General features: G+C 46.9%; 1 protein-coding gene across 1 annotated transcript in view; it reads right to left on the bottom strand.

Annotated features, from left to right (window-relative positions):
- Positions 1-3,157: 3,157 nt before the first annotated feature.
- PLB1 (phospholipase B1) overlaps positions 3,158-14,295 on the bottom strand; it is a 118,080-nt gene continuing 106,942 nt past the window's right edge. Inside the window, exons 52-56 of the mRNA XM_058550707.1 lie at positions 14,002-14,083; positions 12,815-12,919; positions 12,215-12,310; positions 5,115-5,189; positions 3,158-3,569 (exon numbers count right to left, since the gene is read on the bottom strand). Of these exons, the coding sequence (XP_058406690.1) occupies positions 3,366-3,569; positions 5,115-5,189; positions 12,215-12,310; positions 12,815-12,919; positions 14,002-14,083 (562 nt within the window). The 3' untranslated portion in view covers positions 3,158-3,365. The remainder of the gene's footprint in view (positions 3,570-5,114; positions 5,190-12,214; positions 12,311-12,814; positions 12,920-14,001; positions 14,084-14,295) is intronic.

Here is a 14,295-nt window from a genome sequence, read left to right on the forward strand (position 1 = left end):
AAAAAGACCGAAAAGACACAGAATCTGCTTTAGTTTCTCTGTCTGTAAGATTGGGATGATAGTAGAACTTCCCTCGTTGGACTGTTGTGAGAATTAATGAGTAATACAGACTTACTGCTAAAAACAGTGCCTGATGTACAGTGAATACACAAAAAATGTTGGATCACTGTGTTTAATCTGTTATTTGAACACATCTACTGAAGTTTATCTCTAATACCGATATATTGGACTTCTAGAAGTTTTATTTGGTTCTTAGTTCTTTCACAAATCTGCCTTTATTTTTAAAAATAATGCCTTATTCTTATGTTTTACATTCCTTTTATCTTTAATCTTTCTAAACATACTTATAGTCTGTCTTCAATACTCCTTTATATAAAATATGGGTCTAATCCTGCCATATGTGGTATCTACTGATTCTCCCAGGGATTGTTTCTTCATTTTTTTCCTAATTAGAAGATGTGATAGCTGCTACACATATACTCTAGCAAAATAAATCTTAGTCCCTAAAGTTAATTTTTAAAATCATAGATTATTAACTAGAGATGGCTGAGTTCTTCAGACCAATCGGAAGCAGAGTTCCTCACGGTGCCATGGTAGCCTTGTGAAGATAATATCCCCCTTTTCTAGATTTTGATTTTATACCACATTTATCTACAGTTTGGCCCAATTCACTGCTAGCATCATCTGTTTTATATTTTTGGGTTATTCCTCTACCCTAGCATTCATTTTGATGAATGTCCCATTATGTAATGAGAAGATAACTCTGGGCCAGTTACCTCTTCTCTGAGTCTTGGTTTTCTCCTCTGTAAGAAGGGGATGATAATAGGGAAGTGCAAAGTGTAATTTTTGTACACCACAGTGTCTGTCATAGTGTAAACACTCTATGTCAACTTTTATTTGTATTATTTTCCTTTGTACTAACCTTTTCCCAGTAACATTTATAGTCCCAAGTCAAATGCAGCCTGATATTACAACTATTATAACAATATAATGACTATTAACTCCTTGCCCTTTCCATAGTGTCCCCCTAATCCAAGTGTATCCGGCTCATCCATCCTCACTTTTTCTGGTTTTCTTGTTGTCCCCTATACACTCCATGCTTGTTCATCTCTCCACTTAGATGGAGTTTTCCCATTCTCAACAATTCCATTCTTTTTGGCCTCTAACCACATTATCTCCCCTTCCTTCAGAGCTCAGTTAAAGTTTCATGTCCTTTATGAAGGCTTTTGAGCAAGTTTAATCCACATTAATCTCTTTTTTGAATTCCAAAGCCTCTATGGAGAGTACCACGGAGTGTGGCTTTCTCAGGACTTGGTGGCTTCATTCATGGTGTGGCAGTGTGTGTCATCCTAACTACACTGAACATTTTCTTATAGGAAAAGGACATGGCACATATCCAGTGTATATATATGACCACAAGATTCAAGTAGGTACTCTCACATATTATTAAATCTTGTCTTTTTAGCATATATTTAGTGGGAATTTGGGGCCTGGCTTGTGCTTGTGTGCAGAGAGGATTTCTCTTTGTTTCTGCCAAGTTTTCCTTGGTTACCAACCTGGGACCCCTTTTTTGTTAATTTTTCAGACTAGGGGCTCCTGGATTATTCACATAGTATAAATTCCAACCCCCAACCCAAGCGAGGGCAGACTCGTGGTTATGAATTCCATGATTCTTTGAAGTGGGAGCTATTGGAGGAATGGAAATTTAAGGAATAAAAATAAAAGGGGGCACTGAACTCCTGGATTTAATGGATTATCTTTGTTGTTACTTGTGATAAACCAGGAGCACAAGCTGGGATGTGGTGGTTCTCTAGGACATATGTGATTTAGTCACTATGTTTTTTGGTCCATAGGAAGAAGTAGGGGCAGGTATGCTGTTCCCATTGTGCAGAAACAGAAATTGAAGCCCAGAAGAACAATGGGCCTGGACCTAGGTCCTCTGGGGACTCTATTATGTTTTTCCAAAGAGAGATAAGATGATGAACCTTCATGAGAGAAAGGCAGGCAGTCTTCATCCATACATTACTGCCCAATTCCCAAACCTATCTCCGGATCTCTCCACTTCCCTGACAGTCTGGACTCCGTCTCAACTCTTCACAGAGGAGAAAACAACCCATGTTCACGTATGCAGTATTTTAGAGTTAGCGCATTTTTATATATGTTTCTTGTTTTCCAGCAGTGCTGCGAGGCAGGTGAAATGAGTACTCCGATTCCAGTTTTAGAGATGAGATGTCTGATGCGGTTTGCTCTGAAGGCCACACATTCAAATGGTATATCTGGAGTTCTAACTCATGTTTTTTTTTTTTTTTTTTTTTAGTGAGGTGAAATTCACATGACATAAAATTAGGCATTTTAAAGTGAACAAGTCAATGGAATTTAGAGCATTGACGATGTTGTGCAGCCACCACATCTAGTTTCAAAACTTTTCATCACCCCCTCTCTGAGTTTTTGTGCAGAATAGAAGAGAATCTGTGTAAGACACCCAGCCCAGGACCTTGCCCCTGGTAGGGGCTAGATGAATGCAGCCTGTATAACCAGACTCTCTCTAGTTCTCTCTCAGAAACCTAGTAATGTAAAAGGAGGAATTCTTTCCTAAATTTAACAACTTGAGAAAATCAGGTTGAGGATATGTGAAGTATTCATGTCCCAATCCTTTTTTTTTAAATGACATTTCAAAATTGCTCTCTTCCAGGAAACTTTTCCCAAGAATCTCTTTCTATTCTCAAACAATCAGACACATTTACCTACCAGTGCCCCAGTACTGAATTGCACACTGTCATGGAGCTTCCTGTCTTTTGAAGGAGTTTGTCTTCTTGGCCATGCCGTGACACGCATAGCCTTGGAGGTACCACAATACTCTACGTTGTTGTGGGCACAAAACAGGCGCATAACAAGTATGTGTTGGGTTGTATTGAATGCTGGCCAGCCAGCTCCACAATTCCAGCCACCACCTGCTGACCAGTGTTTTGCCCACATTTAAAATAATGGGTTTGGTGACTGTGGATGTGCTCCTCCGGAGCCTGACGTGGGCCGGCCTGGGCTCTGGTGGGCCATCACTGGGGCAGCTCTGGCTGAGCCAGGACCTGAAAGTCTCCAGCTCCCACACCTGTGCCACACAACAGATGGAAGGTGAGAGCTTCAAGCAGGCTAACCCAAGAATAGAACGGCTTTGGCCTTTATTTAAATTTGCTAATTACAGGAGCATAGGCCCCAGGCCCCAAGAAGCTGTGAATGTATTTGGCTCCCTATCTCACCAGGTGTTGAAGCAAGTGCTCGCTGTGGTGGCCAGGGGTGGCTGAGGTAGAGAGCTGATGAGGAGTGTGGCTGGGGAATTTAGGATGAGTGCCTGTACACAGCTGGGGGGCCTAGAAACCCATAGTGTTCAGGTTTATTGGAGGATTTTCCCTCTGGCGACCTCGTATGGCTCTCCATGCCATCATTGTGCCGACACCAACTGCAAGCCCGCCTCCTGCTGCTACTGGCACAGCCCAGAAGATCACCATGGGGCCTGCTTCAGCCTGGTCTTGGAGTAGCTGACTATTCCTCAGGGTATAGAGGTAAGGGCTCTCCTGTGGAGGAGGGAGAGGGTCAGGGGTTAAGGGCCTCTGAAAACCATCCATCTGCCCACTTTAGGCTTGTGTAGTCCCTACCTTGGGGATCGTACATTTTCACATTTCACATGTTCACAGCACATTCCTGTTTGTACAGCTCCTTCATCTACACTGTGCCCAGACCTTCTGAAAGAGGATGGGTATCCAAAGTGGTCAACACCCTCCTATAACTTCCTTTTGGTTTCTTACCCGCATCTCTTCTCCTGTCAACTCAATTTTGAAAGATAGGGAACTGATAGGGACCAATGGAAGAGAGTCGTGGGGAGCTGGCAACGCCCCCACCTCTGTTTCCTCTAGATGGACAACTATCCCCATCTTCCCATCCCAGGAGGGCTGGGGGAGCAGGGAAGGTCAGTGCGGAAGGACAGCTGGTTCTGTAGTAGATTAGAGAACAAAAATGAAAAGGGCCAGGAGAGGAGGCGTTTGGGCCTGCCTCCCTGGATTCTTTCCTTCCTCTCAGGGAACATTAATGGAGTGCCTGCTACATGGAGTGTGGAGCCCTGTGCTAGGAGCTGTGTGAGTGCCTGAGGGTTAAGACACAACGTTTCTCATTGTCCAGCCGGGAGATAAGATGTGTTCAGAAACAATCACATCACAAAGGAGACTGGGTCAGTTTCCTATGAGAGGTGAAAACAAAAAAGAGACCAACGCAGGTGTGTGTCTGGGGGCAGGAACAGTAGGGTGAGAAAGTGGGACAGTAGCCGGGAGAGGGCAACATCAGGGCCTTGAGGATGTGAAAATTTTCCATTGGTGGAGCTGGGGGATGAGCCTCCAGGAGGAGCAGATGGCAGAAGTAGGGCTCGCCTGGGAAGCTGCTCTGTTTTCTAGGAGCAGAGTGTGTGTCTAAGGTGATAGAGGAAGGTGGGACCTCCCTTCTGGACTCTCTTCAGTGGGCATTGAGGTCCGGGGAAGGGTTTCAAGCAGCCTTGACAAGACTGGAGTTACTTTCCAGGTAGGCCGCTCCCTGTCTGGCAGTGATTATAGGATGGACGGAGAAGGGAGAGAGGAGAGCTGGGGAGCAAGTTAGGGGCTTTGTCAGTGGGCTGGGTGAGGGCAGTAAGGGCCTGGAAAATGGCAGTGGTAGAAAGGGAGGAAGAATCTTGTAGGCTCCTAGAACAGACAAGGAGTCTTATTTCTCTTTGCCTCCCAACCCCCAGCTCCTAGTAGTGTGCCTGGCATGGGAGAGTTCCTGGATGCATGTTTAAGACAGGATGTGTCAGATCCTTCAGGGGTAATGGGTGACTCAAGGTTCTGGCCAGTGCTCACCATCTGCCTCCCTTGAGTGCTCTCCCCACTTTCTCTCTCCCCTCACTGCTGCCTACACCCTGAGAAACTGAGAAGTGTCAGGGGCAATGAAGAGAGGTGACATCTGCGAATGGTGGCAGTGAATGAAGGTGCATGATGATAAAGCCTCCCAGGGGACTTTATGCCTCCAGGTAGCTGTGTTACACCTCCCCCTCCCAGGCATCTGTTCCACACTAGAAGGGCGGGATCTTTACTCACAGGAGAGGGGCATTTGAGTTTGGTTCGGCTGTGCGTGAAGTTGTTGGAGGTTGTCTTTTGGCCCACTGGTTCCAGCTGAAGAGAGAAAAAGAAAACCTTGATTCCCTCCAAAGCTGGGAGAGACCTCCCTGTTGGAGGAGCATCTCACACCAGATTCCCTCCCTTTGCAAAATTGACACCAGCAAAGAGGCAAGACCCACAGCAGACACCAGCAGGCCTGGGGCGGGGGCAGGACCTGACTTCTGACTCACCGAGTGACAGGTCAGAGTCCGTCAGAGCAGGGTGGGACCCTGAGTCTGTGTCTTGGATTTATGGAGGAGGACACTGAGGTCCAGGAGAGACTGGCCCAGAGGCCACAGCGAGTGTGTGGAGGGGCAGGGCCCAGGACCTCCATTTCCTGCTTCTCTTGTGGGTGGCTGGGATCACAGACACTCTACATTTTCAGTTTTATAAAATGGTGATAATCAGGTTTACCAACTTCCTGAAGTGAGTGGGGCTAGTCAATTTCAGGAAAACTTTGAAACCGTATTGGTTACCCTGACATCATTACTACACTTGGCTTGTCAACCTTAAGAAATTGGAGTTTTCTCACTTGAGCTACTTTGTATGTTTCTCACATAAATGAAAAGGTTTACTTGAAACATTCCTGGAAGCAACTGTGGTTCAGAGAAGTTCTGCTTAATACTTTTGATGCTGGGACCCTCTGAAAATGAGCTGGAAGCTGCTGTCAGCATCTTTGGCCATAGCCTGCCCCCTGACATGTGGCCAGCACTGAGAAGGATAGACTCCTGCATTCTCACCTATTCATACTCCACCCTTCGCTCTAGCCTGCACCCATTTTATAATCTGCTTCCCTTCCTGTTCCTGATCTCATCAGTTCTTGACCCCAGGTACTGCCTTTGAGGAAGTGAAAGTATGATAAGCCAGCTAATTGCCACACCTGGCCCTTGACCTTGCTTTTTGTTGTCTTAAAGCCTTTTACATCTGTTCCTTAGTAACACAATTGGAGGAGGAAGTGCTGCTCTGGTCCTAGGAGAGACACCATGGTGACTAGACAGAGCACAGGGGGCCTGTTGGCTGGGGTCCTGGATCTGCTGATAATGAGCTGTGCAGTGCTAGGCAGGCTCCTGAACTGTCCCAAGGTTAGACGTGGGGCATTAAACCCTATCATGACAACTCCACCCTGGGTTGTTGTGAGCATCAAGTGAGAAGATGAAATGAAAACACGTGTGAGCAGGATGCAGCTTACGTATGTAAGAGAGTATTATTTCTACTTTCCTAGAACTCTTGTAACAGAACCACCTAGGGAGAGAATGGATGCTAAAAGTCAGGTTGGCTGATTCCCAATGATATTCCAGGAATGCAGGAACTAACTGGCACAGAGGAAGGTAATGGTCATGTGGGTTTGATGACTGCACCAGTTTCTACCTTCCTACTGCTTCCTTGCTATTGGTGCACGACCTGCTCTGTCTCTCATCCTTTAACGGCCCTCTCTATCTCCTTGGCCATTACTCTTCATAACTCGAGGAAGAGTTGTTTGTAGTTACTGGTTGCACTTCCCAACCTCCCGTTCTCTCTAACGCCCATTCCAATCAGTCTTCAGTCTCTGTCACTTGACTGAAGCTCTGGTCAAGGTCACCAAAGGCCTCCATATTGCCAGGTCCAATGGTCACTTTTTTTGCTTGCTTGACTTTTCAGCAGCATTTGTCAAAGCTGATGCACCTCCTCAAAATACTCATTTCTCTTGGTTCCCTGGACACGGCACTCTTCTTGTTTCCCTACTACCTCCCCACTCTCTCCTCACTGGAGGCTGGTGTCACAAGATGGAAGGAATGCCCTAGGGCTCAGTAGTTGGTCCTACACTCCTTTCCACCCAGTCTTTCTCTAGGAGCTCTCAGTGAATCCCATGGTTTTGAATACCATCTCTATGCTAATGACCCCCACAGTGTTTTCTAAATCTCCACTCCTGACCAACTCTGAGCTCCAGACCCATATATCGAACAGCTTACTGGATACATCGAGGTGGATGTCTGGAAGGCAGCTCACACTCACCACATCTAAAATAGAGCTCCCCCCCACCCCCAAGCCTATTTCTATCACCTCAATCATCCACCCAATTTCCTCAACCCCAAACTAAGGAGTCATCCTTTATTCCTCTTTTACCTCATCCATCAGCCAGTCCAAAACATAGCCCAAACCTGACCGCTTCTTTCTTTCTCCATGTCGTCACCCTGATCCCAGCCACCTTCATCTCTCACCTGGACTCCAGCAGGTCTTTCCAATTCCACCCCCGCTTCCTCCCTTCCATCTCTACACAGCAGCCAGGGGTGAACCTGATCATACGGCTCCCCCGTCAAAAGCCATCCAAGGGCCTGGCACCTGCTCTTGCCCACCTCTCTGACCTTGCTCACTTCCCTCCAGTCACACTGGCCTTATGTTCCTTAGACACTTCAAGCTCATTCCTGACTCCGGGCCTGCACAGGTCCTATTTCCTCTGCCTGGAACATTCTGGCCCTAGACCTCTGCGTGCCTGGCAGCCTCTTGACATTCAGTTCTTAGTTCATGTGTCACTTCCTCAGTGATGCCTCCTTCTCCCCCACCTTTATGCTCTGTCACATCACCTGCTTTAATTTTTTTAAGCCCTGAATGTGGTCAGAAATTACCTTGTTGTGGTTTTTTTCTTTGTCTTTTCCCTCCTAACCTGTAAGCCCCACGAGAGCAGGGACGTTCTTTTCCCCAGCACCTGGAACAGCACCCACCACATAGCGGTGCTCAGTAAATAGTTGTTGAGTGAGTGGGTGGATGAAGTGGAGTCACAGACACCTGAGTGGAGAAGCTCAGAGGGAGGAGCCTGGGGCTGGACACAGGAAGGGGAGTGGTTTTTCCTAGAACCCACCTCTCCTAAGCCAGTCACATCGAGGACGTGGCAAATGACAGAACCAGGAAAAGGTGGGTGCAAAGGGGTTGGGTGGGCCTCTAGCCTTCTCTGGGGATTCAGAGAAGACATCCTGCAGGAGCTGGCATCTTTGAGTGTTGAGATAGATAAGAGTTAGCCAGAAGAAGGTTGGAAGGGCAGTCCAAGATAAGGGGATGAGCAAGAGCAAACACACAGAGTCATGAGACAGCATGGGTGGTGCAGGAAACTTCACTTCTTACTAGATTTCCAAATGCAAATCAGAGGGTGGTGGGAGTGGCTGCCAGAGAGGTTAATTGGGGCCAAGTTCTAGGCCTGCTGTGCTATGCTAAGGGGCTTGGCCTTTCTTCAGGGAGGGGCAGGCCTTGGAAGATTGAAAGCAGGGGTGTGACTTGGTCAGATTTTCATTTATACAATGAATAGATTGGTTGCCCTGTGGTGAATAGATCTAAGGCAGTGGTTTGCAAACCCTGAGCAATAATATCACTTGGGGAGCTTTTAAAACATACTGAACCCTGGTGCTACCCCAGACTAAGTCAGAATTTCTGGGGATGAGGGCCAGGCACTGGAGTTTCTGTTTTTTGGTGTTTTGTTTTTTTAAGTAAACTTTTTGTTGAAGCTAATGTACACATAGAAATGAGTACAAATCATAAGTGAGCAGCTGATAAATCGTGATAAAATGAACATACCCATGTAACCAGCATCCAGGCCAAGGAATAGAATATTACCAGCACTCAGAAGCCTCCCTGCTACCCTCTTCCAGTACAACCCACTCCCCAATGAGACTATATATTAATTTGCTTAGTTTTGACGTTTATATATAGTTGCATGTTGTTGAAGTTTGTTTATTCTTGTTGCTGTAAGGTATTTCATTGTAAGAATGTGCCACAGTTCATCCATTCTATTGTTGGTGGACATTTAGCGACTTTCCTGTTTGGGGATTATGAATAGTCTGCTATGAAAATTTTCATATGTATCTTTTGGTGAACCCGTGTGTACCTTGCTGTTGGGGATATACCTAGGAGTGGAATTCTTGGGTCACAGGGAATACATATGTTCAGCTTTAACAGATATGCCAAAGAGTTTTCCAAAGTGATTGTAGGCGCTAATTGTTTTTAAAAGTCCTTAGATGATTCTACTATACAGCTAGAGCTGAGAATTGCTATCCTAACGGCTGTAAACCTGCAGACAGAGACACCAATCAGGCTAGTGTTGTCACCCAGCACCTGGGGAGATGCAAATGTTAGCTGAGAGTGGGATTTTGACAAGAGGCAGCAAGCAAGCAGTAGTGGAATAGTTACCAGAAGAGAGAAAGAAAAACTTTGTAAGAAGACAAAAGAAGAAAAAGGAAGAAAAAAATTTCCTAGTGCTGCTGGTGTTTCTGGCTTTGGCTTTGCAAAAGTCTCTAGAGGAGGCGTAATCTGTTCAGAGAGGAACAGCAGAGGATGAAACAGTTTAAAGTGCGTTTGTTGCCACGGTAGGGTATCCTGGAGGCTTCAGCCAAAGCCTGCAGACACTATGTCATAGGACTCTAATTATGAGACATGAATTCACTGGTTATATATGTGCTTCTCAGGTTGGGTGCAGGGAGGCAGGGTGGTGCTGCCAGGACACTAGGAGATTAGACCTGGGTTCTAATCCTTGCTCTGCCACTAACTGGCTGTGTGATCCTGGGTAAATTGCTTCATGTCTCTGTATTTTAGTTACAGAGTATTCTGGCTAGATGACTTCTAAGATGTTTTCTAGTTCTGATACTGGCTCAAGACAAGGTTGACATAAGGGAAGCCATATTGTAGAGAAGAAATCCTATTGTAACTTTGAATGACCTCTGGTTAACTAGCCCAAATATGTTGTGGATTTTATGGCCCCTCCTAGCTGCTATAAGTTGATAACTTTGTTCTCTTGAGTTCCTTAGGAACGTGATGACCCCCTGGCAGAGAGTCTATGCTGATAGCCATCATCAAAGACAACTGAAAGATCAGGGTATAGGGTGTTGCTCTGGTCTCGGATGCATATCCAGTAAAACCAAAGACTATCAGGAACTAGGACCAGATGTCTGCCCCCACCTGGAGGTCAGATGGATGCCCCACCCGGAGACCAGCCCCATATATAACTGGCCTGTAGTCTTTGTTCTGGAAGATGGTTTTTTTTTGGACATTAGTTGGCCATCTTCCCTCTTGCTAGCAAGCTGTAATAAAAAGTCCTTTCTTTCCTACCACCTTGACTATTAGCATGTCTTGTGGTGAGCAGAAGGCACCCTACCCCCTTGGGCAGTAACAGTTCTAATGTCCTATAATTTTAAGTCACTCTAGGGGTGAAATTCCAGTAAGAAGATGATCCCAAAAGTTGATATGATGCAATAGCTTTATATCTGAGATGGTTCTGGGTGAAAACACTTGACTCTATAATCATTTCTCCAAATTATATAGCAAAGGATAAGACTCGCTTAGAGGATTTGTTTTGTTTTGTTTTGTTGTTGTTTAAATTCGAGATATGGCGGAGACAATGGCTGGGGGAGCCATGGACAGTCTTGTAGTGTTACCAATATGGCTCCATGGCAGTGTTTACCTTATGTTTTCAGATCTAAACCCCTCCCACTTGCCTTTATGTATAAAAGCCTCACATCTGGGTCGGTGGGGAGGACTACTGAATTTCTTTGGAAGAGAAGGTCAGAACCACATTAATTCATGCAGAAAGAGACCAGTGGGCCCTGTTGTGTTCAAGTCATCAATATGGCCATTGAGCCCCAGGAGACTCCTGGAAGATCCTGGGCATTAAAGGAAGCTCAGAATGCCACCAGGTAGGAAGACCACACCCTGATGGAAACGCTGGGAAGGAAAGGTTAAGGGCTTAGCATTCTTGGCCCTTCTTGGAGGTCTCCGGGGGATAAATGGGACTGCACAGATAGCCATTCCTTGGGGGAATTTTGAAAGGAATGAAGTCACATGACTCAGCTACTGAAGGACAACTGGACTTCAAAACAAAAATTTACAAAGGAAACTAACTGCTCCCAGGAATTACACGGTGCAAACCGTGGTTAAAAAAATTACTGTGGAGGTTGGGCGGGAGGGAACTCAAAGATTGTGACTGCAATTCAGAGTCCTGGGCTGATGGAATTTGACAAACGTTTTAGGAGTGGGCAGAATGTGATGTCAACAGGAGGAAAACACTAGAAAAACAAAAGCAGAGGAAGGCTGAGTCTGCAATTAAAGAGGCCAAGGATAAAACCTGCTTACACGCTGTTCTGGGAAGAAGAGGTTGCTAGAGAGGAGGAGGTGGTGTAGCTAAGGAGAAAGTCAATATTGTGAGTCAGCCGAGTAAGATACCGGACACAGTGGATCAGTTGACAGGTGTGGGAATATTTGCACAGCAGTGGTTGGCAGAGACACAGCAGGCCTGAAACTGCAATAAAAGGAGGGGGAGTGTAGATTGTTTAGTTACCGAGGGAAAAATAAGGGAACACGCTGGTTCAGGTGGGGACTGAGTTACCTGCTGAGCCTAGATCAAGAGAAGCCATTGGACTGGAAAGGCACTTCATTTGCTCTGCGTAAGAGGATGCAGCTTTTGGGCTTACTGGTCAAGCTCTGCACCAACATAGCTGATTGTCCAGTTGTGAGTGGCCAGTCATGAAGGACAGAGACGGGGCACAAGGCCAGGTATCCCTGTGGCCCCTGGGCTGTATGTTCATTTCATAAGGTCCCCTTCTCCCCCATCAGAAAGGACTGGAATAGGCGGCAGCCTGGGAAAACAGGCTGGGTGGCTCTTTTCTTTTTGATGTTTAAAGAAACGATAGCTGGGAAATTGTTGAGACTGGAGTAATGGGGCTGACCTATGTTGAACGCTAATTATTGTGCCGGGTACTGTGCACACATTGTCTCAATTTTCTGAGATCTGTGTCATTTTCATTATTTTTACAGATATCGATACAGATGGCCAGAGAGAGATCATTTGCCCAAGGTCACACAGTAATGGGTTGAAACTGATATTTTCATCTAGTTTATCTGATTACAAAGTTATTCCCCATGGTACCGGGGCATTACCCAAAGAATAGAATCCATCAGGACAAATGAGATGTATCATCGTTTTGAGCTTCGGGGAGAAAAGAGCTATGTCAGCCAGTAGGTTTTTCTTTGTGGGAAATTGACTCAATATCTTTGGGTTGGCCCCTTGGCCCTCAGGCACTCACCATGTTGTTCCAGAGTGCGATGGCCATCTCGGCATGACCGCGTTCTGAGAAGTGGAAACAGTCTTCGGAGAAGAAGGTGAGGTCAGCATCCCCTCTCTGTGACCAAAGGCAAGGGGATTATCTTCCTGGGAAAAGGGCATGGCTACCTGCCCCCCACCCACCCCTGACAGTGCCCTGGGCATTTCTCCATTCATCCTTTCAACTCTGCTGCCAACTGGCTCAGATATTGGAGGAACTCCCCACTTTCGGAAAATGTTTTTTAAAACAGACTTGAATTGTAGCTACCCACAGTCTATCCTTTTTCCTTCAGCATCCTTGCCCTAATAGTTGAAAAAGAAGAATATTTTTAGGGAGCTTTCCACTCTATCCCAACCCAGTAAATGGCAGGGTCATGCCTGGGGAGCTTGGTTGCTGTTGGTTTTCTCCTTTTCTTTCCAAGTTCCAATCATACCGAGAAAAAAAAGGAGGAAAAGCAGAAAAAGCAGCCCCTTGAGAGCCCTCTTAGAGAGAGACGGTCAAAAAAAAGCCCACGTAGAGAAGGAAATACATTGCCTAAGAAAGGCCTTTACACAGTCCCTCCCAGAAACACCTGTGGCTTACATCACTCAGGGGGACAAGAGTGTTCTGGAAGAAGGGCTGCACGACCACTGTGAAGTCCTCGCGCTGCAGGTACTGGTGCTGGTAGGAGAACCTGGTGATGCCACTCTGGGGGTGAGGAGAGAGGCTGCTAAACCCTGCTGGCACGGCTGGACGGACAGCTTCTAGTCCTGCTGTTTGGGGCTGGTTGTGCCAGGGCCAACCCGCTCTAGACAAAGGTGACTTAAAGGGGCTACTCTAGTGCGCGTGCATGCATTTAGCCTGCACCCATGTATGACACCACCCTCTTCCATTCTGATGTCTCTGTAAAACCAGACTTCTTGGGCTAAAGGCCTCCCCTGTTCTCACTGCATGAAGAGGTAAATTAGAACACGGGGCTCCAGTTCCAGCTCAAGTGGGGAGCATCTTAATGCCCGCTCCCAAAAATGCCCATGAACTTGGGGGATGAGTATCCATGGTTGTTGGATTTATTAAGTCCCAAAATGTGGCTTGTAAAAGGGATAGACTAGATGTGCTTATCTTCAAGGAGCTTACAATCCATCTGGGAAAATGAGACAAGATGTAGGAAACATGAGAACAAGTGAAGTGCGGGGTGAAGTTTAGTCAGGGGAAGCTTCTTAGAGGAGGTGAGACGACATGTTGCGTGCATGAGATGGATGAGTTGCAGAAAGTCTCGGCATGGGCATGTCAAGGGAAGGGACAGCAAGAGCGGAGCTGGACATGAGAAGGAGTGTGCTGGGGCAGCAGGAACGAGACGGGGAGGATCATCTGGGGTGGAGGTAAGTAGGGTGGGGCTCAGCCGTATGTTCTTAAGGAGGCAGGGAGACAAACTGAGGTGAACACTACCCTCCCTCATCTGGGTGAGGGGGGCGCCCCTAACCATGGTTCTGGGTGCAGGGTGATGTCACTACATGGAATCTGCTCTGGGAACCGAGGTGCTGCTCCCTTGCTCACCTTGACCCCGGGCTGGGAGGTGGGGATTCTCCCAGCTTCCGCTCTGAGATTTCTCACTCCCCTTCCCAGCCTTGGTATTTGATTCGCCTGGATAAATGTTTCAGGGGCTGTGATCTGCCTTTAGGGAGCGGCCTTCTCTCAGCTAAAGCCCTGCTGAACACACGATTTTGAAATCCTTGCTCTGGGCATAAAGAGGGCTCCCAGCTGGGACAGGAAGAAGAGGGGTGCAGCTTCACCTGGAAGTTCCAGTTCACTTTCTTCAGCTCTTGCATCTCCAGGGAGTTGTCCTGGGAGCGTCTGAGGCAAGTGCAGTTGCTCCTGTGAGACAAGGAGTCCTGTGTAGAGGCTCCCTGGGGTGGCCTAGCTCTGTGCCCCCAGGAGGCTGACCCCCTCCCTGCCCCCCCCCCAGGCCTGGCCCCTGTGCTGCCTGACATGGGACGGTGGTAACACACAGGTGCCTCCGCAACACAGCTTTGGCTGACTCTTAGATCCGGCTCACAGACCCATAACTCAGGGGCATGAGGTCTAAC

Source organism: Diceros bicornis, chromosome 12 (genome assembly GCF_020826845.1).
Source record: "Diceros bicornis minor isolate mBicDic1 chromosome 12, mDicBic1.mat.cur, whole genome shotgun sequence".
NCBI classification, from domain to species: Eukaryota; Metazoa; Chordata; class Mammalia; order Perissodactyla; family Rhinocerotidae; genus Diceros; species Diceros bicornis.